General features: G+C 43.3%; 2 protein-coding genes across 13 annotated transcripts in view; one reads left to right on the forward strand and one right to left on the reverse strand.

Annotated features, from left to right (window-relative positions):
* LOC127485279 (DNA-directed primase/polymerase protein) overlaps positions 1 to 14,656 on the forward strand; it is a 37,680-nt gene extending 23,024 nt beyond the window's left edge. For 2 of the 6 annotated variants that reach the window (XM_089325756.1, XM_089325753.1), the window contains 7 exons: positions 2,602 to 2,764; positions 5,402 to 5,490; positions 10,003 to 10,089; positions 10,165 to 10,273; positions 12,096 to 12,178; positions 12,260 to 12,306; positions 14,020 to 14,656. In XM_089325756.1, the coding sequence (XP_089181882.1) occupies positions 2,602 to 2,764; positions 5,402 to 5,490; positions 10,003 to 10,089; positions 10,165 to 10,273; positions 12,096 to 12,178; positions 12,260 to 12,306; positions 14,020 to 14,253 (812 nt within the window). In that variant the 3' untranslated portion in view covers positions 14,254 to 14,656. Of the gene's footprint in view, positions 1 to 2,601; positions 2,765 to 5,401; positions 5,491 to 9,999; positions 10,090 to 10,164; positions 10,274 to 12,095; positions 12,179 to 12,259; positions 12,307 to 14,019 lie in introns of those variants that run through there. The other 4 variants (XM_089325755.1, XM_089325752.1, XM_089325754.1 and 1 more) reach the window with 3 other exon arrangements.
* The window catches only part of LOC149127817 (centromere protein U-like), a 46,068-nt gene continuing 39,483 nt past the window's right edge, over positions 13,385 to 19,969 (reverse strand). For 6 of the 7 annotated variants that reach the window (XM_089325745.1, XM_089325744.1, XM_089325748.1 and 3 more), the window contains exons 9-13: positions 19,131 to 19,209; positions 18,870 to 18,917; positions 17,612 to 17,673; positions 16,048 to 16,204; positions 13,385 to 14,716 (exon numbers count right to left, since the gene is read on the reverse strand). In XM_089325745.1, coding sequence (XP_089181871.1) covers positions 14,603 to 14,716; positions 16,048 to 16,204; positions 17,612 to 17,673; positions 18,870 to 18,917; positions 19,131 to 19,209 — 460 coding nt within the window. In that variant the 3' untranslated portion in view covers positions 13,385 to 14,602. The remainder of the gene's footprint in view (positions 14,717 to 16,047; positions 16,205 to 17,611; positions 17,674 to 18,869; positions 18,918 to 19,130; positions 19,210 to 19,969) is intronic. The other variant, XM_089325746.1, reaches the window with a different exon arrangement.

Below are 19,969 nucleotides of genomic sequence, written 5' to 3' on the forward strand. Positions count from 1 at the left end.
ATCTTTCTTTTGCTTTTCTCTGTAGCACTTCCTTAAGCATTTTTTGTAAGGCAATCTGGTGGTGATGAAGTCTGTTTTTCTCATCTTAGTAAATATTTCTTGTTCATTTGTGAAAGAGCTTTTCCAAGTATAGTGTTCTTAATTGACAGTTTTTTTTTTTCTTCAGAACTTGTAATATATCACTTTCCCTCTTGGCTTGTAAGGTTTCTTTTGAGGAATCTGCTGTTGGTCTCGTGGGAACTCCCTTAAGTGTGACTTGAAGCTGTTCTCTTGCAGATTGTAGAATTCTCTCTCCATAGTATATATATTTTTTCTTTTCTTTTCTTTTTTTTTTTTTTTTGACAGGCAGAGTAGACAGTGAGAGAGACAGAGAGAAAGGTCTTCCTTTGCCGTTGGTTCACCCTCCAATGGCCACCGTGGCCGGCGCACTGTGCTGATCCAATGGCAGTAGCCAGGTACTTATCCTGGTCTCCCATGGGGTGCAGGGCCCAAGCACTTGGGCCATCCTCCACTGCCTTCCCGGGCCACAGCAGAGAGCTGGCCTGGAAGAGGGGCAACTGGGACAGAATCCGGCGCCCCGACCGGGACTAGAACCCGGTGTGCTGGCGCCGCTAGGTGGAGGATTAGCCTATTGAGCCGTGGTGTCTTTGATGAATCAAAGTTACTACCTTTAAATAATAGTAATAGTCTGATTTATTAGTGTTTTCCTCTGTGGTTATTTATTGGAATTCTGTAAAATATCTTTGCTTATCCCCGGGTCTTGAAGATATTCTGCTTATCTGTATTAACTTTTTTAAAAAATTAATATTTAAAAATTTTTTTGAAATTTATTTTTTAAGGAATACAAATTTCATAGGTACAACTTTAGGAATATTGTTACTCTTCTCACCATATCAGCCCTCCCACCCACACTTCCAACCCATCTCTTCCTTCTCTCCTTGCCAGTACCATTCTCCATTAAGATTGATTTTCAATTAACTTTGTACACAGAAGACCAACTCTATGTTAAGTAGATTTCAACAATTTGTGTGTGCACTTGTGCGTGCACACACACACACACAAACCTGGGAAACTGGTTTTACAATTAATTCTCAGTACAACTCATTGAGGACAAATGTCCTGCATGGGGAGTTAGTGCACAGTGACTCCTGTTGTTAATTTAACAATTAACACTCTTATGTATGACGTTAGTGACCACCCAAGGCTCTTGAAATGAGCTGTCTGGGCTATGGAAGCCTTTTGAGTCCACAAACTCCGTCAGTATTTGGACAAGGCCATAAGCAAAGTGGAAGTTCTGTCCTTCCTTTAGATAAAAGTACATCCTTCTTTGATGGCGACTTCTTTTCACTGGGATCTCTCTCACAGAGATCCTTCATGTAGAACATTTTTTGCCACAGTGTCTTGGCTTTCCATGCTTGAAATGCTCTCATGGGCTTTTCAGCCAGACCAGGAAGACTTAAGGCTGATTCTGAGGTCAGAGTGTTATTTAAAGCGATTGTCATTCTATGAGTCTGTTGTGTGGACTGCTTCCCATGTTGGACATCCTCTCCTTTTTAATTCTATTACCAGGCACTTGATCCTGCCTATATGTTCACTTTAACAGTTAATATGATCACTTCAACAATTAAGATGGCATTTTTACCACCAAGTTTAATGGGATTTGGAGTCCCTTGACAAATTTGTAACTGTATCCTTAGAAGTAAGTCTGTAGGAATGTATGCAGAACTATATATATTAATAGGTAAAAACATCCTCCTCCCTCCCTTATTCCCACTCTTATGTTTTACTGATATCTATTTTCACTTGACTTTATATACGTAAGATTAACTCTATGTTAAATAAAGAGTTCAAATAGGATGCAGAAAAAAAAATCCAAAGCCAGGAGCCAGGTGCTTCCTCCTGGTCTCCCATGCGGGTGCAGGGGCCAAGCACTTGGGCCATCCTCCGCTGCCTACTGGGCCACAGCAGAGAGCTGGACTGGAAGAGGAGTAACTGGGACTAGGACCTGGCAGCCATATGGATGGTGGCACTGCAGGCGGAAGATTAACCAAGTGAGCCACGGTGCTGCCCCCCCCAGGGTTTTTATAGTCCCCAGGCAAACAAGTATTAGGTTGTCTGCATTCCTTCTTTCCCCTGGCCCTGCTGGACCAAGGATGGCCCACCTTATTGATTGCCCCCACCTGGTCCTGGCAGACCAAGGACTGCCCGGTGTCAGGTTTCAGCACAGAGAAGCATCCTGGGCCTAGCCACTTCCTTTGTCTTGTGAGAAGCCTGTCATGGCGTGGCTCTGGCCTCTCACAGTGTGGGATGCAGACGCCGCAAGCAGAGAACTAACTTACTGTGCCACAGCACAGGCCCCCATTTGTTTTCAATTGAAAAGTTGATAGAAAACTGTCTAGCTTGTACTTTCTGGAAATAGCATTCTTCCATGTCAATTCTAAATTATCTTCATACCTCAAAAGGCTCATGGAAAATCAAACTAAAAGATAAATTTATTTTGGTGCAAACAATTCTTGAAATCTGTGCTTGCAAGGGTTCTTCAGAATCTTCATGGAAATTGCACAGATTTCATACATACTACTTTACTAATTTTTGATGTAGGAGTTTATACAAGAAATAGAAACTTCCGGCTGTATAAGTCATCAAAACTAGGAAAGCATGTGGCTTTGGAGATTGCTGAAGATAACAAATTCTTTCCTAAACAATCAAAAACGATTCCTGAAGAAAACCAGTATTTCCTCTCTTCTTTGGTATGCAATGTCAGGTATGTAGGCAAAAATTAAACTGTTGTATACTCCTGATTGATTATTCAGTCATGAATGCTATTGCATATTGCTAAAAAGTGAATTGTGTAAATTCATCCTATCTCAAGAAAATGACTCTCCATTCTTAAAATACTCTTTTCTGAGATTTTTAGCCACTTAGTTTCCTCTCTGTATCTTTTTTTTTTTTTTTTTTGACAGAGTGGACAGTGAGAGAGACAGAGAGAAAGGTCTTCCTTTGCCGTTGGCTCACCCTCCAATGGCCACCGTGGCCGAGGCATTATGACCGGCGCACCGCGCTGATCGATGGAAGGAGCCAGGTGCTTCTCCTGGTCTCCTATGGGGTGCAGGGTCCCAGTACTTGGGCCATCCTCCACTGCACTCCCTGGCCACCGCAGAGAGCTGGCCTGGAAGAGGGGCAACCGGGACAGAATCCGGCACCCCAACCGGGACTAGAACCCGGTGTGCCGGCGCCGCAAGGCAGAGGATTAGCCTAGTGAGCCGTGGCGCCGGCTCCTCTTTGCATCTTTTAAATGATTATATCACGTATTTTTCAGTTTTTCTAAAATGAATATCACTTTTATAAAGAATGAAAACAACTACCTGAGCTGGACCGGAAGAGAATCAGCTGAGACGTGAACCTGGCCCATGTGGGATGCTGGTGCTGCAGGTGGAGGCTTAGCCTGCCACGCCACAGCGCTGGCCCCACTTCCTTTATTTTTTAAAGTGGACATAATACCACCTATTTTCAGAATTTTTAGTAGAATTAAATATGTTAAAACCGTTCACATAAAATACTTAAAACAGTGCCCAGCACATGTTAGCATCTCAGGAGATGTCAGTTGGCACTAGTGGTGGATCTGAGAGTCTAGGAGTTGTATCAAAATTGTGTATCTCCTGCTGTGTTCCAATATCGATCCTACAGACAATGGAGGGCTCTTCCGTCGAATAGGATTACCTCAGGGCCCACGCTGTGGTACAGCTGGTAAAGTTGCTGACTACAGTGCTGGCATCCCATATGGGTGCCAGTTCAAGTCCCAGCTGCTCCACTTCAGATCCAGCTCCCTGTTCATGTGCCTGGGAAAGCAGGGAATGATGGCCCAAGTCCTTGGGCCCTGCACCCACATGGAAGACCTGGATGAAGCTCCTGTCTCCTGGCTTCAGCCGGGTCCACCCCTGGCTGTTGTGGCTCCTTGGGGAATACACCAACAGATGGAAGACCACTCTCTGTATCTCTCCCTTTCTCTATAATTCTCACTTTCAAAGAAATAGATTTTTTTTCTGGTGCTGTGGTACAGCGGGTTAAAGCCCTGGCCTGAAGCGCCGGCATCCCATATGGACGCCGGTTCTAGTCCCTGCTGCTCCTCTTCTGATCCAGCTCTCTGCTGTGGCCCACGATAGCCGTGAAGATGGCCCAAGTCCTTGGGCCCCTGCACCCATGTGGGAGACCCAGAAGAAGCTCCTGGCTCCTGGCTTTGGATCAGTGCAGCTCCAGCCATTGCGGCCACCTGAGGAGTGAACCAGTAGATGGAAGACCTCTCTCTCTCTGTCTCTACCTGTCTTTCAAATAAATAAAAATAAATCTTTAAAAAAATGTAGGATTACAGGAGCCGGAGCTGTGGCATAGCGGGTAAAGCTGCCACCTGCAGTGCTGGCATCCCATATGGGCACCGGTTCAAATCTCGGCTGCTCCACTTCCAATCCAGCTGTCTGCCATGGCCTGGGAAAGCAGCAGAAGATGGCCCAAGTGCTTGGGCACCTGCACCCGTTGGTAGACCTGGAAGAAACTTCTGGCTCCTGGCTTCTTATCAGCTCAGCTCCAGCCGTTGCAGCCAATTGGGAAGTGAACCAGCAGATGGAAGACCTCTTTCTCTGTCTCTCTGCCTCTCCTCCTCTCCCTGTGTAATTGACTTTCAAATAAATAAATAAATCTTTTTTAAAAAAATAAAAATTATCTTACTTTTCTTTTGTGTGTCTAAGTATATACCAGATATTTTTATTTCAAGGAGCCAAGGCTAAATTTTTTGATTACAAATGTGCCTTTTCTTTGAGTAAATTTTAATCAGTTTTTCCCTTTAATCTTTTTTTCTTCATATTTTGCTCTTATTCACGGTTTTTTCTTTTTTATTCACGGGTTTATAACAAATTTCAAAGGCTCCATGTGTTTGGGGAATAGTACGGTAGTTCATTCCCCAAATGCCCACAACATGCAGGGTTGGGCCAGGCTGAAGTTGGGAGCCAGGAACTCAGTCTGGGTTTCTCATGTGGGTGGCAGGGACCTAAATAGTTGAACCATCACTGTTGCCTCCCAGGTGCAGGTTAGCAGGAAGCTGGAATCAGAAGCAGGGCTGAGATTCAACCCAGGCTCCTGGATTTGTGATGCAAATGTCGTAAGTGGCATCTTAACTCTCAGGCCAGACTTCCCCCTGAGAAAACTGCTGAACAGTGATCATCCTACTCTGTTAAACTGACAAATTTTTTATTTTTTTAACTAACAAATCATATTTTTTTTTAGATGAATAGAATTGGTGTTTTTGTGGAGAAATGTGGCTTAGTTACAGATCTATTTGGAATTTAGTTTTCTTTCTATATATCCCTGCTTGTTTAATTCTAATATAATTTTTAATTATTTTCTTCAGATTCTCAGATACTTTACGAATTCTAACATGTGACACACCTCAGAATAAAAGAAAGCGAATGAAGCACTTTAATAGTACCAGCCCTTCAGGTAATTTTAAAAGTAATTTTCTATCAGAATTTAATGATTAAAAACTCACTTTGCCTTAAAAGGTCATACAACGTAAGTATTCATCTCTGCTGATTACTGGAGATTACTTTGAGGTTGCTATTCAAAGTGAAAAATGGTTTTAAAGATTATTATTAAAGTATTTACTAGTTTTCATTGTATGGAATTTTTCAAAACAGTATAAGGTGATTAGATTTTTTGATAAACACATGAAAATAAAGTAAAAATTCTCTTTACGCTTTTGTCCGCAGTCCAAGAGGGGGACCCTGCAGTAGTTTGCTACTTGGTCCTGCAGAGCTCCCCCTGTATTTTCAGTACAGGGAGATCTTCCTCATGCTTGTAGTGACTGCACAGTGTTTGTAGAGCGGCCCTATCAGGATTTACCCATGCTCGTCCTGAAGAAGTGCGGATTTTTCTCTTAAGGTTCCTTACATAAACCCTCCAGTAAATATTTTTATTAATATGTTTCAGTATATTGCTTTATTATAAGTAGGGAAAAACAAAAATAATTAAAGGTACAACAAAATTGGATTGGTGACATACCAATATTCTGTAGCCATTAAATTTAAATTTATAAAGCCTATATAATATGTAAAATACCCATTTATGATAAGATACAAAAGGCACTAAAATTTCATATGGTATGACCACAAGTTAGTGTAACTTTTTTGGTAGATTTAACAGTTTATTTTGGTTTTTGTCATTGAAAACAACCCATTCAACCATGTGCCACCTGCTTGGTGCAGTAGGAGTCAGGTCGTTGCTTGAAACTCTGATAGCCCACGTTGGAATGCCGGGTTTGGGTTCCTGCTACTCCACTCCCGATCCTGCTTCCTGCCAGTAAGCGTCCTCAGAGGCAGCCAGTAACGGCTCCAGTACTTGAGTCCCAGCTGGGAAACCCAGGTGAGTTCTGGGCTCCTGCCTTCAGCCGGGCTCAGACCTGAGGCATCCGGGGAGTGAACCAGGGAATAGAGGATCTCTCTGTCTGTCTCAGTGCCTTTCAAACAAAGTGGAAATAAATAAAAATCCTTAAGAGTGGTATGCAAAAAGTCTGCAAAATAATCTGTACTTTAAACATGTTTAAATGGTTATCTGAATTCTGGCTTGTTCAGTAGCTTTGTTATTACGTCACAGCAGCCAATGATCGTTTGCTTCAGTTGGAATATGCCTCCTAAATCCAGCTTCATTGCAGATTCCAGCTTCCCTGTAACTTGTGTCATTTGCCCTAGAAAACTTTTCTTTAGGGTTAAAATGGCTGTGTGAAGGGCATCTTCAAGTTTTCTTGAAAAGAAAATATCTTGAAAAGATATAATGGCAGAGCCGGCGCTGTGGCTCAGCTGGTTAATGCCCTGGCCAGGAGCACAGGCATCCTATATGGGTGCCGGTTCGAGTCCCGGTTGCTCCTTTTCTGATCCAGCTCTCTGCTATGGCCTGGGAAAGCAGTAGAAGATGGCCCAGGTCCTTGGGTCCCTGCACCCTTGTTGGAGACTCGAAGGAAGCTCCTGGCTCCTGGCTTCGGATTGGCCCAGCTCCAGCCATTGTGGCCAACTGGGGGAGTGAACCAGTGGATGGAAGACCTCTCTCTCTCTGCCTCTCCTCTCTGTGTAATTCTGACTTTCAAATAAACAAACAAATCTTTAAAAAAAAAAAAAAAAAAAAAAGGCCGGTGCCACGGCTCACTAAGCTAATCCTCCGCCTGCGGCGCCAGTACCCCAGGTTCTAGTCCCGGTTGGGGCACCAGGTTCTGTCCGGGTTGCTCCTCTTCCAATCCAGCTCTCTGCTGTGGCCTGGGAGTGCAGTGGAGGATGGCCCAGGTGCTTGGGCCCTGCACCCACAAGGGAGACCAGGAGGAAGCACCCCGCTCCGGCTTCAGATCAGTGCAGCGCGCTGGCCGTAGCAGCCATTAGGGGGTGAACCAACGGAAGAAAGACCTTTCTCTCTGTTTCTCTGTCTCTCACTAACTCTGCCTGTCTCAAAAAAAAAAAAAAAAATGTAATGGAAGTCTGAAAGTTTTCCCATGCGCTTGGTTCTTTCCCATTGTTGTGGCTTTCCAGGCAAAGTAAGCTCCAGATGGTTCTGACTAAAATAAATATGGCTGCCTTTCATTCCAACCAAAATTAAGAAACTCCAGACAGACAGTACCTGACTGTGACTAAGTCTTGCATCCCAGAGCTCCTGTACCATTTGAGCTGTGGGAGTGGTTTCTTGGAAGACAAGAACATCTCCTCTTGCTAATGCCACAGCATTTGCAGCTTTTTAGAATTTTATCAATTTTTATTTATTTGAAAGATTTTCCATCCATTGGTTCACTCCCCAAATGCTTGCGGCAGTTTCGGGTGGGCAGGCTGAAGTGAGAAGCCTGGAACTCCATCTGGGTCTCCCACATGGTTGGTAGGGACTCTGATTCCTTGACCATCATCTGCTGCTCTCTGGTCTGAGCATTAGCAGGACGCTGGAATCAGGACTGTGGCGAGGACTTGAATGCAAGCGTTGTATGGGAGGTGAGCATCCCAGGCAGCACTTAACTGGTGCACCAAATGCCCATATGGTTTGCACCTCTAGTTCGCACTGAAGGAGCTCCTGCACCTACTGCAGCCAGAGCACATTCAGTGTGGACAAGTTGACCTGCCAGGCCGAAGGTGGCCAGTGAAGAGCTGCAGCCTGCTCCTCACATCCCTACACGTGGGAACTGCCTGGGTGACATTTTCTTACACATTTGTTTCCTCTGGTTGTTTAACATGTATTTCTTGACATTGATCTGGAACTCACTTCTCTCATTTTTACATTAATATATTTTCTTTATTTTTTTAAAGATTTATTTGAAAGGCAGAGTTAGAGAGGCAAAAACAGGGAGAGGGCCTTCAATTAGAGAGAGAGAGAGAGAATGAGAGAGAATGAGTCTTTAATCTGCTGGTTCATTGCCCAGATGTCGCAATGGCTGGAGCTGTGCCGATCGAAGCCAGGAGCTTCTTCCAGTCTCTCACAAGGGTATAGGGGCCCAATGATTTGGACCATCCTTCTACTGCTTTTCTAAGCCATAGCAGAGAGCTGGATCAGAAGTGGAGCAGCCAGGACTTGAACCAGTGCCCATATAGGAAGCTGGCACTGCAGGCTGCGGCTTTACCACTATGCCACAGTGCCAGCCCCCACATTAATATATTTTCTAAAATCTCTCCACTTATTTTCATAAGGGAAATATAGACTTCATTTTAAGAAAACTATTTGTCTTCAAAACTTAAATAGGGGGGTCATTGCTGTGGCATAGTGGGTAAAGCTGCCACCTATAGAGCTGGCATCCCTTATGGGTGCCGGCTCGAATCTTGGCTGCTCCAGTTCCGATCCAGCTCTCTGCTATGGCCTAGGAAAGCAGTGGAAGATGGCTCCAGTCCTTGGACCTCTGAACCCACGTGGGAGATCAAGAAGCTCCTGGCTCCTGGCTTTAGATCGGCCCAGCTCGTCATTGTGGCCACTTGGGGAGTGAACAAGTGGACGGAAGACCCCTCTGTGTCTCTGCCTCTCTGTAACTCTGCCTTTCAAGTAAAATACATCTTACAAAAAAAATAAAAAAACCTTAAATAGAATTTTATTTAATTTTGTTTATTTAAAAGGCAGAGCAGCAGAGAGGTGGGTGGTGGGTGGGATGAGGGAGAGACAAAATGATCTTGTTTTCATTGGTTCACCCGCACAAATGTCAAGTCTGGGGCAGGCTAAAGCCAGGGGCTAGGACATCCTGGTGTCCCAAATAGGTGCTTAGGCCATATTCTGCATAGGCACGTTAGCAGGAAGCTGGATTGGAGGCAAAGCAGCCCGGACTCACATCAGCACTCTGATACAGGATTCCAGTGTTGACAGTAGCAGCTTAGCCCACTGCACTACAACATTAACCCCTCCATGAAGTTTTAAATGCATCATTCTACATTACAATAGAGTTTTAGGTAGAAATATAATTGAACTGTTAGTGCCCCCTAAAGACCACAGGGAACACACCCATAGCAAGGAAGTTGAGTCAGTTAGTCCTGGAAACAGTGGGAGGCTGCTTTGTAGGAAGGCTGGGCTTGTTCCGAGTTGGGTGTTGTCAGGGACAGTTCTGGGTAGCTCTGTAGCCCTTATCTAGAATGCAGGCGGGCTAGAGGGAAACTGAAGCTATGGTGGTACGGCCACAGCAGTTGGCCAGAGTAGGGGGCCAGTTGGTGATTTTTGTGGTTTGCAAAATGCTCATGTTCTGACTGTTCAGACATGATTACAGAGTGCTCTCGTTTTAGTCGTGAGTCCTCATGACCACAGAGTGGCCTTATCAATGTTATCTACTTCCCTGTAGGATAAAAGAACCTATGAGCTAACTGCAAATTGCCAAACCACCCCCCCGCCCAAAAAAACACCCACCCAAACTGGAAGGGTTGCAAAACCCGTAACTGTTCTAAACAGCAACTTAAAATTTAAGTTCTCAACTTTCAGATGTTACAATTTTTAAATAATTCTTCTCTGTTGCAGTAGGAACCATCGAAGGTTTTCAGTGTTCACCCTACCCTGAAGTCGATCAGTTTGTTCTTTCCTTGGTGACTAAAAATGACATTAAAGGAGGTACAACTCATCTTATTTTTTATTAACTGTTATATGATAGAGTCATGATATCTTTAGAAACATTCTTTATTTTAGGAATTAGGCGTTGGAGCTACTTTTTCCCAGAACAGTTGTTGGTTTATGATATTTTCAAATATCGCTGGTGTGAGAACATTGGAAGAGCCCACAAGAGTAATAACATCATGTAAGTAATCTTGTTTATTAATGCTGAGATGTATTCTGAATGTTTATAACTTTTTTTTAAAGATTGTTTTTAAATTTATTTGAGAGGCAGAGTTAGAGAGATGGAGAGTCAGAGGTCTTCCATCCACTGGTTCACTCCCCAAAAGGCTGCAATGGCAGGAACAGAGGTGATGAGGAGCCTGGAGCCAGAAGCTTCTTCTGAGTCTCGTACGTAGAAGCAGGGGTCCACTGCTTTCCCAGGCCATAAGCAGGGAGCTGGATCGGAAGAGAAGTAGCCAGGACACAACTGGTGCCCATTTGGGATGCTGATGCTGCAGGTGGAAGCTTAGCCTACTAAGCCACAGCACTGGCCCCATGTTTACAACTTTGAAATAAAGCTGACAATATAAAAATGTAACAAGTTAAACTAATTAGATTATTACATTTGTTGGGGTTTATAATATTCAGAGATCTTATTACATTGCTTCTAACATACGGCAGCTTTATTTGTCCTTTGATAAAATGACATAGTCTATAATCTTGAAGACTGAAGTAAATTAAGGACTAAAAAGCAAGCAGCAGGCAGGGAGTGGATGTGATGAAAAGGGTGTTCTAGATACCTGTGGAAGTGATTGAAACTGGGCCGATTACGGCAAGACGACAACTCCTCAGTGCTACAGAGCTGGAGGTTAAGGCTGTGTTAACTGAATATAGATAAATCACACATTACTGAGCTATTGGATGCTTGTTAGAAATGCCAGGCCCTGTTTTAGGTAATTTTTTAAAATGCTCCTGGCAAAACAAGAGGAAGTAAAAAGATGAAGTAAAACTAGAAATATAATTTAAAATAATAAAGGGATATAGACAGAAGGGGAATAAAACAGAAATCTAGTTACAACATGGGAAATGTTATTTCATATTTAATGTCAAAGCTGATACTCTTACATAGCACATGTGCTAGAAGGGGGAGATGATCCAAGTGTGTGTTGGAAAATGTGTGGCATGATTCAGTGCTATGGTTGATATTCTTAAATTAAAAACAATCTTGAAAAGCTCTATTCTTGGGCCACTGTTGTGGCCTCGCACAGTAAGCTGCAGCTTGCAGTGCTGCTGTTCCATGCCAGAGCACCAGTTCAAGTCCTGGCTGCTCTCCTGTCCGTCTAAAGCGCCTGGGAAAGCAGCAGATGGCCCAAGAGCTTGGGTCTGTCACCCGTGAGGGAGATCTGGGTGGAGTTCCAGGCTCCTGGCTTTGGCAGTTTGTAGCCACATTGGGAAAGAGCCAGTGTGGAGAGAAACCTCTGTTGCTTCCATGTGTGTTTCCCTCCCTCCCTCCCTCCCCTTAAAAATAAATAAATCTTAAAAGAGAATTATATGCTCAATACACCAAGCTGTCACCAAAAAAGATCCCCACAGTCCTATAACCCAGTGAAAACTACAGTTAGCACTGATGCATCTTTCTAGTCTTCTGTGCGTGGACATTTACAAAAAAAAATAAGATTATATCCAATTATTTTTAGCTGTGAAATATTACATGTAATAGTATATATATGTGTAAGTAATATGCGCCTCTTAAAGACCAATGCTCAAATTCCATTTTGTGTAATTTGATGGACACAGGGAGAGAGCTGTTCTATCTTTCAGGGAGATCTTCTGTCAGCGTGTGTGTTTTTCTCCTGAAGTCCATTTTGTGTGATATTTTAGGCAACTGGTTTTGTTTGTTGTGTATCTTCTTTCGTTTTTACTTTTTAGTTGAAGATTTAGTCATGTTTCTTTTAGACAGCATTGAGTTGGATTTAATTTTCTATACAGCTTAGGTATTAATACTTTTCTTTTTTTAAACAAAGGATTCTGGTTGATCTGAAAAATGAAGTTTGGTATCAAAAATGTCATGATCCTATATGTAAAGCAGAAAACTTCAAAACTGACTGTGAGTTATTAATTTTTACATTTACCATAAAGTAAAAGTTAATGTTTACATAAAAATAGTTTTACTATCTTTCTGATTCAGGTTTGCCATTACCTGCTGAAGTGTGTCTTTTGTTTCTTTTCAAAGAGGTAAGTGCAGTTTTGTATCATTGTCATTACTAAGTCTTGGTATTATAGTATAAATGAACCAGGAGCACTGTCCACTAAGCTTTTTTTTTTTTGACAGGCAGAGTTAGGGAGAGAGAGAAAGGTCTTTCTTCTGTTGGTTCACCCCCCCAAATGGCTGCCATGGCCAGAACACTGTGCCGTGCCAAAGCCAGGTGCTTCCTCCCAGTCTCCCATGCGGGTGCAGGGGCTCAAGCACCTGGGCCATCCTCCACTGCCTTCCCAGGCCACAGCAGAGAGCTGGAAGAGGAGCAGCCAGGACTAGAACCCAGGGTGCCGGCGCCACAGGCGGAGGATTAGCCTAGTGAGCCGTGGCACCCGCCTCCACTAAGCTTTTTAAGCACAATGTTTGTAACACATTGTTTTCACTTGAAGATCCATCTTGATGATTTTCCTACCTCAGTATATATTTAATAACACATACTTCATTCTTTACTGCATAAGATTTAGTACACTTTAACCAGTCCTAGACATTAAAGAGGTTTCTGGTTGTATAAACCAAAATACCCTTCTTTCTTTCTGGCACAGTGCTTGCAGCAGACATATCAGAGTGCCCAGTTCTTGTCTGCCTCCTCTGCTTCCTGCAGCCCACATGGGAGACCTGGATTGCATTCCAGGTTCTTGGCCTAGCCCTGGCTGTTACGGTTATTTGGGGGGAGTGAACTAGTGGATGTGGGATCTTTGTGACTCTGCCTTTCAAATAAAAAAATTGCATATACCCTTTGCTGCCATTTTTTTCCCCCAAAGATTTATTTGAAAGTCAGAGTTACACAGAGAGAGGTCTTCCATCTGCTGGTTCACTCCCCAACTGGCTACAACAGCCAGAACTGCGCCAATAGGAAGCCAGGAGCTTCTTCTGGGTCTCCCACGAGGGTGCAGGGGCCCAAGCACTTGGGCCATCTTCCACTGCTTTCCCGGGCCACAGCAGAGAGCTGGATCTCAAACCGGTGTCCGTAGGGGATACTGGCACTGCAGGTAGCAGCTTCACCCACTATGCCAGCAGTTTTAATCGTGGTTTGACAATCTAGTAATACCACCAAAATTTCTTTCAAAGATCTTTATTTGCCCAAATAATTTAAAATCTTCCTCATAATATTACAACATTTTTATCTGGGCTCATATTTTTAAAACCAGTAAGTATACATAATACTCTGTGGGGCCTTTCCTTTTTAAGGTTTATTCTTCCATCCACTCCCCAAATGGCTGCAACAGCTGCTTCTGGGTCTCCCACGTGGTGCAGGGCCCAGCTGGGACTTGAACCAGTGCCCCTACAGGATGCTGGTGCCCCAGGCGGAGGCTCCACACCTAATTTAAGCATGTAGCTGAGGAATAAGGACATTGTTACTTGGCTATGGTACATGAAGTTAAGGAAATTTAACATCACTATTATCTCATGTAAGCCTTAGTGATTAGTCCTTGGCAGTTTGTCTTTAACAGGTACACAGGCCACTTGAACAGGTAAGTCTGTCCTTGCTGTAGCACCTGCTGGGGATGTTGAAACATCTGTGCCACAGAACTGCAGGCAGTTTCAAATGGGGAGTCTAAGGAGTATCTGAGCCAACTCCAGAAACAGTTAATATTCTCACTCCTATCGAACTGGTCTTAAGATCTTAATATGTGGTGATTTCATTATATATTCAGTCTATGTAGAATTACAACTAGATTTTTTTTTTAAAGGAAGAAGAATTTACAACAGATGAAACTAGGAACCATGAAACCACGAGCCCTCATAAACCATCCCCAGGTGCATCCTCTGACCCTGGCTGGGACAATGGCATGGATGATGCTTGCTTTTTAGAAGCCACTGAAGATGCTGAATTAGCAGAGGCTGCAGAGAGCAGTCTTCTGCGTCACAGTAGTGGAGTGGATGAGATTCCTGATGACCTCATTATGGAAGTATTACAAGAGTAGCCAACTGTGGACATTACATAAGCAGCTGTAATCTGCGAGATTTGTAACAAAAAATTATATTCAGTCTGTCAAATGTTACTTGGAAAATAATGTAAGTAAATCAATTTTATTGGAAATTAACTGTAGTATTTAGTCTATGTTCACATTGTCTTAATTTTACAGGTTAAAACATACATGTTTGGGGCTGATTCAGATAGGGTTTCAACATTTTTAAATTACTCAAGACATTATCCTAAAAGGATCATGGCCTCTAAAACTATTAATCAGTACTAAATCCTGGGGACTGGACCCTACTTGTTTTCAGAGGCCGCAGGGGAGTAAGTTGGCACATTTCAGTACGGCTGTCTCCTCAGTGCTGGTCAAGGAGATTCTCTAATTGGTGGTTGATATTTTGCAAATGATTTTCAGCTCCCAAAAAGGTTCTTGCTTTAAATAACAGAGCTGGAAGGCTGGATGAATCATACTGTTGAAAGAAAATAATTCAGATTAGCTAATATCAAAAACTCTTACAATCCTGTCTTTACATAGTTCAATCTGAAACCAATGGAAAAGATCTAACTTGTCAACTCCTCTTCCTTTCACTTTTACAATTGGTTTTAATTCATTTCCTTAGGATAGAATTCGTAGAACGTTGCAAAGGAGTGGCTCTGTACATCTGAGTGCCTGGGGCAGGTCAAGACTTGGTTTGAGCAAGTCTGTCTGATCTCATGTCTATTTTAAAACACACAACAAAAAACATTAGGCAGGTTTACTTTTACTGGAAGAACCAAAGGATGAGAACACCCAGCTTATAATAGCTCATAAGGGGAAAAAAAACTCTAAATCCACTCTAAGAAAACTTTAATCATGGAACTGATCCTTCCAATAAGACAAAATTACTATGCAAGTCGAACAAAATCAACTCATGAGTTTAAACTAGTAAGCCAACCCAAAATTGATTAAATTCCTCTTTAGTTTTCTGACTACTACCTAGAAAACAGTGGATTTTTTTCCTGGCATACAATTTACCATATGTTGAGAGAATTCAAGAGCCTAATTAAGACACTAAGCACCTGCTCTCAGGGAGTGGAGGGAGGAGAACTTGCTTGGTGCTACAGGTTTAGTTTAGGAAAAGAGGTGAGGCCGAGAACACAGCTGGGAGTGATATGGTCTAAAGGTACAGTCGCTGAATTTGTTTTAATGAAAGTGGTTGCTATTTTTCTAAATTTAATAACCAAGTCCACTTAAGCTTTAGACTAGTTAGGTACTTTGGGCTCAGGAAAACTGCATCAGTGTCAAAATTTAAAGCTGAATTTAGAAAACAAATCTGGTAACATTTTATGTAAAATTATACTAGGTGGACAACTTAAAGTGTATATTAAAAAGTCCAGAAATGGGGGCCACTGCTGTGGCCTAACAGCATCCCATATGAGCACCAGTTCATGTCCCGGCTGCTCCCTGCTGATGGCCTGGGAAAAGCAGTGGGAGACCCACGTGAAGGTCCTGGCCCAGCACTGGCTGTTGCAGCCGTCTGGGGGCGTGAACCACTAGAGGGAAGATGTCTCTCCTCTACCTGTGACTTTCAAATAAAAAATTTTGTAGTTACTTTTTTTATTAATCCAATAATATTGCTTTTTCTTGCCATTTATAGATAATGGCTTTTTAGATACATGTACCAAGAACATGAGCTAGACATAAAAAATGTGGTTGTGCAAAGCCTACTCTTCCCTTATTGAACTCAGTGAGCCCGGGTTTTCCTGTACTGCTGCAGCTCCCCTCCTGAGGCAGTCGAAAGTAAAAAAAACTCCAAGTTACCGTTTCCTTTGTGTCTGGTTCTTTCTCTTGAAGATCTGAGTACTCGTGATAGAGCTGTTTTAAATTAGATAGGAAATCTGCTGCCGTCCTCAGGGATGACTTTCTCTCCTTAAGTTCGTCGTATTTTGTTTGTAGCTGTATCAGCTGGGGCTCTAACCTAGCGCGAAAAGAAGTACACCGGGTGAAGGATGGAACACCAGGGTGGTGGCTGCTCCGTCTACCTTCAGCTCTGACAGCAGGAATGCATGAAAGGCTCCGGGTTTCAATTTGAAATGTAGGAGAAAGGCAGCTTTCAGCCTCGCAGATGAGCCGCTGGGGCCAGCTGCGTCAGCTCTCAGAGAGAACTTGGATCTTATAGACAAAGGGAATAGAAAAGGAGTTTTATTTTGTTACATAAAAAAATGCTAACTAAACTCTTGTCTACTATGATGTCACAACATAAGTCCTGTAAGCTGTCCTTTACAGTGGACAAGTGCAGCGTTTTGTTAGACTCACTACTGAGCTGGCAGAATTGGGGTCTGACAGCGAATCCTAGCTCCCCCACTTCTGTGGGGTTTGACTGTTGGTATGTTACCTCTCCGTGCCTAGTTTTCCCAACGTAAAGTTAAAACAATAATCTACCTCTCCAGTAGAAAAGGAACTAAAGAAGTGTGTTTTTAAAATATGTAATGAAGCCTTATCACCAGAGATAATAACCTCCCTCAGTGATGACAGGGATGATCAAAGGGTGAAATCAGGAAAGCGCCCCGCACCCAGGGGACTGCTAGATGTAGGCTGTCGTATTACCTTGGCTGTTCTTAGCTGTAGCCTGGGCCAGCACCTGTCTGTAGTCTAAATTTGGAAACCAAAGGACTAGACAACCAATTCTCCCTCTTCAACTCCTGCGACAGTACTTTGTGCTTCACTGTCTTGTCTACCGGCCTTTCTCAGCTGTCGTACACCTTCAGAGCAGACAGCCTCCCTGGTACTGCTTTACTATCACACTCCCAGCTCACGCAACAGGTACAGAAGAGCAGGAAGAAACACTTGCAGGCTGCTCTGGGCTCCAGTCTTTGCAACCAGACCCCGGCTGGCCAGTTCTGGGAATGTGGATTCACATGAGTGCCACCCACGGTGTTTGTGTTTCACCAACACAAACTGCCAACATTTATACAGCACTTAACCATGTGCCATCCCCATGAAGCACTTCTCACAACACCCAATGGTCTGTTAGATAGCATTACGCCTTTATACTAAAGAGGGAACGGAGTTATTAACAGGTTAAGTGACTTGGCTAAAGTTGCACGGGCAGTGAGGGGCCGAGCCTGGATTCAAAGCCAGGCAGTCTAACTGCATTAATTTATGCATGAATTTAATTGGGGTGCCACTCAGGCCACAGCTGAGAGAAGTCGGGACATCAGCGGCAAATCCTCCCTTGCTAATGGGGGCTACAGCGACGTAGCATAACCTGCCCTCACTGAGCATCCAAATTCAAAGATAACCTGGAGTTTTCGTATGGCACAGCAGCAAGTATTAACTTGGGTTCCTTGAGGTATGTTCTGTCACAGGACTGTTGCTATCTTACCGAAGCAGTTCATCCTGGACTTCAACCAAACGCTGCCTTTTCTTCTTGATATCTGCAATCACCTAAGTAAGAGTAATTTCTTTGTTAATTTTGTGATGTGTACTGCCAGGAAAAGAGGGAACCTTGGAATAGTGTGGGTGGGGGATCTACTTCAGGATGATCTGGAGAAGGTGAGGGGCCAGATCCTCAGTAGATCCCATGAGCTAGACAGATGTGATCTTGCAGGACAGTGTTGTGATCTGTTTTGTATTTTTTTTTTTTTTTGACAGGCAGAGTGGACAGTGAGAGAGAGAGACAGAGAGAAAGGTCTTCCTTTGCTGTTGGTTCACCCTCCAATGGCCGCTGCAGCCGGCACACCGCACTGATCCGATGGTAGGAGCCAGGTGCTTCTCCTGGTCTCCCATGGGGTGCAGGGCCCAAGGGCTTGGGCCATCCTCCACTGCACTCCCTGGCCACAGCAGAGAGCTGGCCTGGAAGAGGGGCAACCGGGACAGAATCCAGCATGCCGGCGCCGCAAGGCGGAGGACTAGCCTAATGAGCCGTGGCGCCAGCCTCTGTTTTGTATTTTTAAAACTATTTCAATAAGTTTTCTTATCTCAGAGGTCTCATTAGTCACTACCTAATACACTGCTGTTGGACATCCATAAACAATGTAGAAATGACCAAAATGAGATTACAGTTGAAAGAAAAAAAGATGTGTAATTGCCAGAAGACAAATGTATATTTCTCAAGGTCATTTCTGTTACCAATGCAGAGGAACAGTGACTTTGCACTCCTGGATTCGTGGAAGTTTGGTGGTGCAACCTCTGAGGTCATTCGGTCCATTCATTCACAAACAAGCAAAGGGGAATCCCGTGTTCACTGGCTTGTTTCCCACTGCTGCCTACTGAGGGGGCAGAGCCAGGACTACAGGTGAGGTCTTAGGACTCCTAACCTGGTGTTCTTCCCGGCTGCCCTTTTGCCTTAGACAGTGCTCTAAAAGGTTTTGCTTTTTGACACTCACAAAAGCAATAAATGTACATTACTCAACATGTACCCATATAAGGGACCATTTTGGACGTTGATAGCCATTTTTAGACCAACTGAGACATCTTTCAAAAAGATTTAATAGCACTTCCTTGAACATCAACCAAATAAGAGTCTAAAAAGATAAAAATTCTTACACAAAATTCTAAAGGCAGCAAACCCCAAAGTCAGGTCCTAACCACCTGTGTTAGTATCGTGTAGTCACATCACCCTAATTGCTGACGTCACTTACCTTAGCGTTCTTCCTTTTCAGGTTTTTCAACATCTGGGCTTCTTTAAGCTGTATGAAACGAAAGATAATTCCTGTGCATTTCCCAAGATTAATCATTTTGACATAGGTTACATTTAATTTAAAAATAGCATGTAAAATATGAGTAGTGCTAATGACTTTATTACCATATTGCCAGAAAATGCAAGCTTTTCTATGCTAACAGCATACTGCCTCAGGATAAGCTGAAAAACCTTAGGCCAAGAAATTTGTCAGTGAGCTTACCATTTTGATGAGTTCTTCTTTAATATTACAATGAAATTTATTGATGGCTTCTTTACAAATTTTAGATTCTATTCTTTCTCTGTAGAGGAGTTAAAAAAAGGGATCAAATTAGGTATCATGAAGGATTTTGAAATGTGTTTCTCCGGCTTAGCATATGTAATATACATGCACAACTTGGCATGTACCATTTAAAAAAATTTAAGATGTAATATTCAGCCTGTGGTACTTTCTCAGACAATCTAGGAAACATGTCTCAGCAAAGAAAATGACCAGAAGTGCCCTTCACCAACGGATGGGCAAGCCAGAGAGTGGTCGTGCCCACGCTCACACTGTTAAGCAACCCTGCGGTGAGAACCACATCTGATGGCTCACCCCAGTGACCCAGGGACCCTCTTCAAATCACCTTAGCTGGACTACCTCCTTCCTCTTAGAACCATTAACTTAACGACTTTGGGGTTTAACATGCTGCATGAGTTTAGAGGCAAATCATACTCAAACCAGAACACGTGAGCTCCTATATTCAATTTATTTAATTTCTTCTCCAATTTTTACTATTAGTCTCCTGCTTACTTTGGGTTTCCTTTGCTTCTGTACCTGGATTGCTAAGATGAGTTAGATGACTGATGCACTGCTTTCCTGGCATCCCATATTTTTCACTTTAGTTCAAACACATTTAGTTTTCTGTTAAGATTTCTTCTTTGACATACATGTTCTTTATAAGTATGTTGTGGCCGGCGCCGCAGCTCACTAGGCTAATCCTCAGCCTGCGGCGCCGGCACACCGGGTTCTAGTCCCGGTTCAGGGCGCTGGATTCTGTCCTGGTTGCCCCTCTTCCAGGC

Source organism: Oryctolagus cuniculus, chromosome 2 (assembly GCF_051225735.1).
Source record: "Oryctolagus cuniculus isolate XC-2025 breed Fujian yellow rabbit chromosome 2, ASM5122573v1, whole genome shotgun sequence".
Lineage (NCBI taxonomy): Eukaryota > Metazoa > Chordata > Mammalia > Lagomorpha > Leporidae > Oryctolagus > Oryctolagus cuniculus.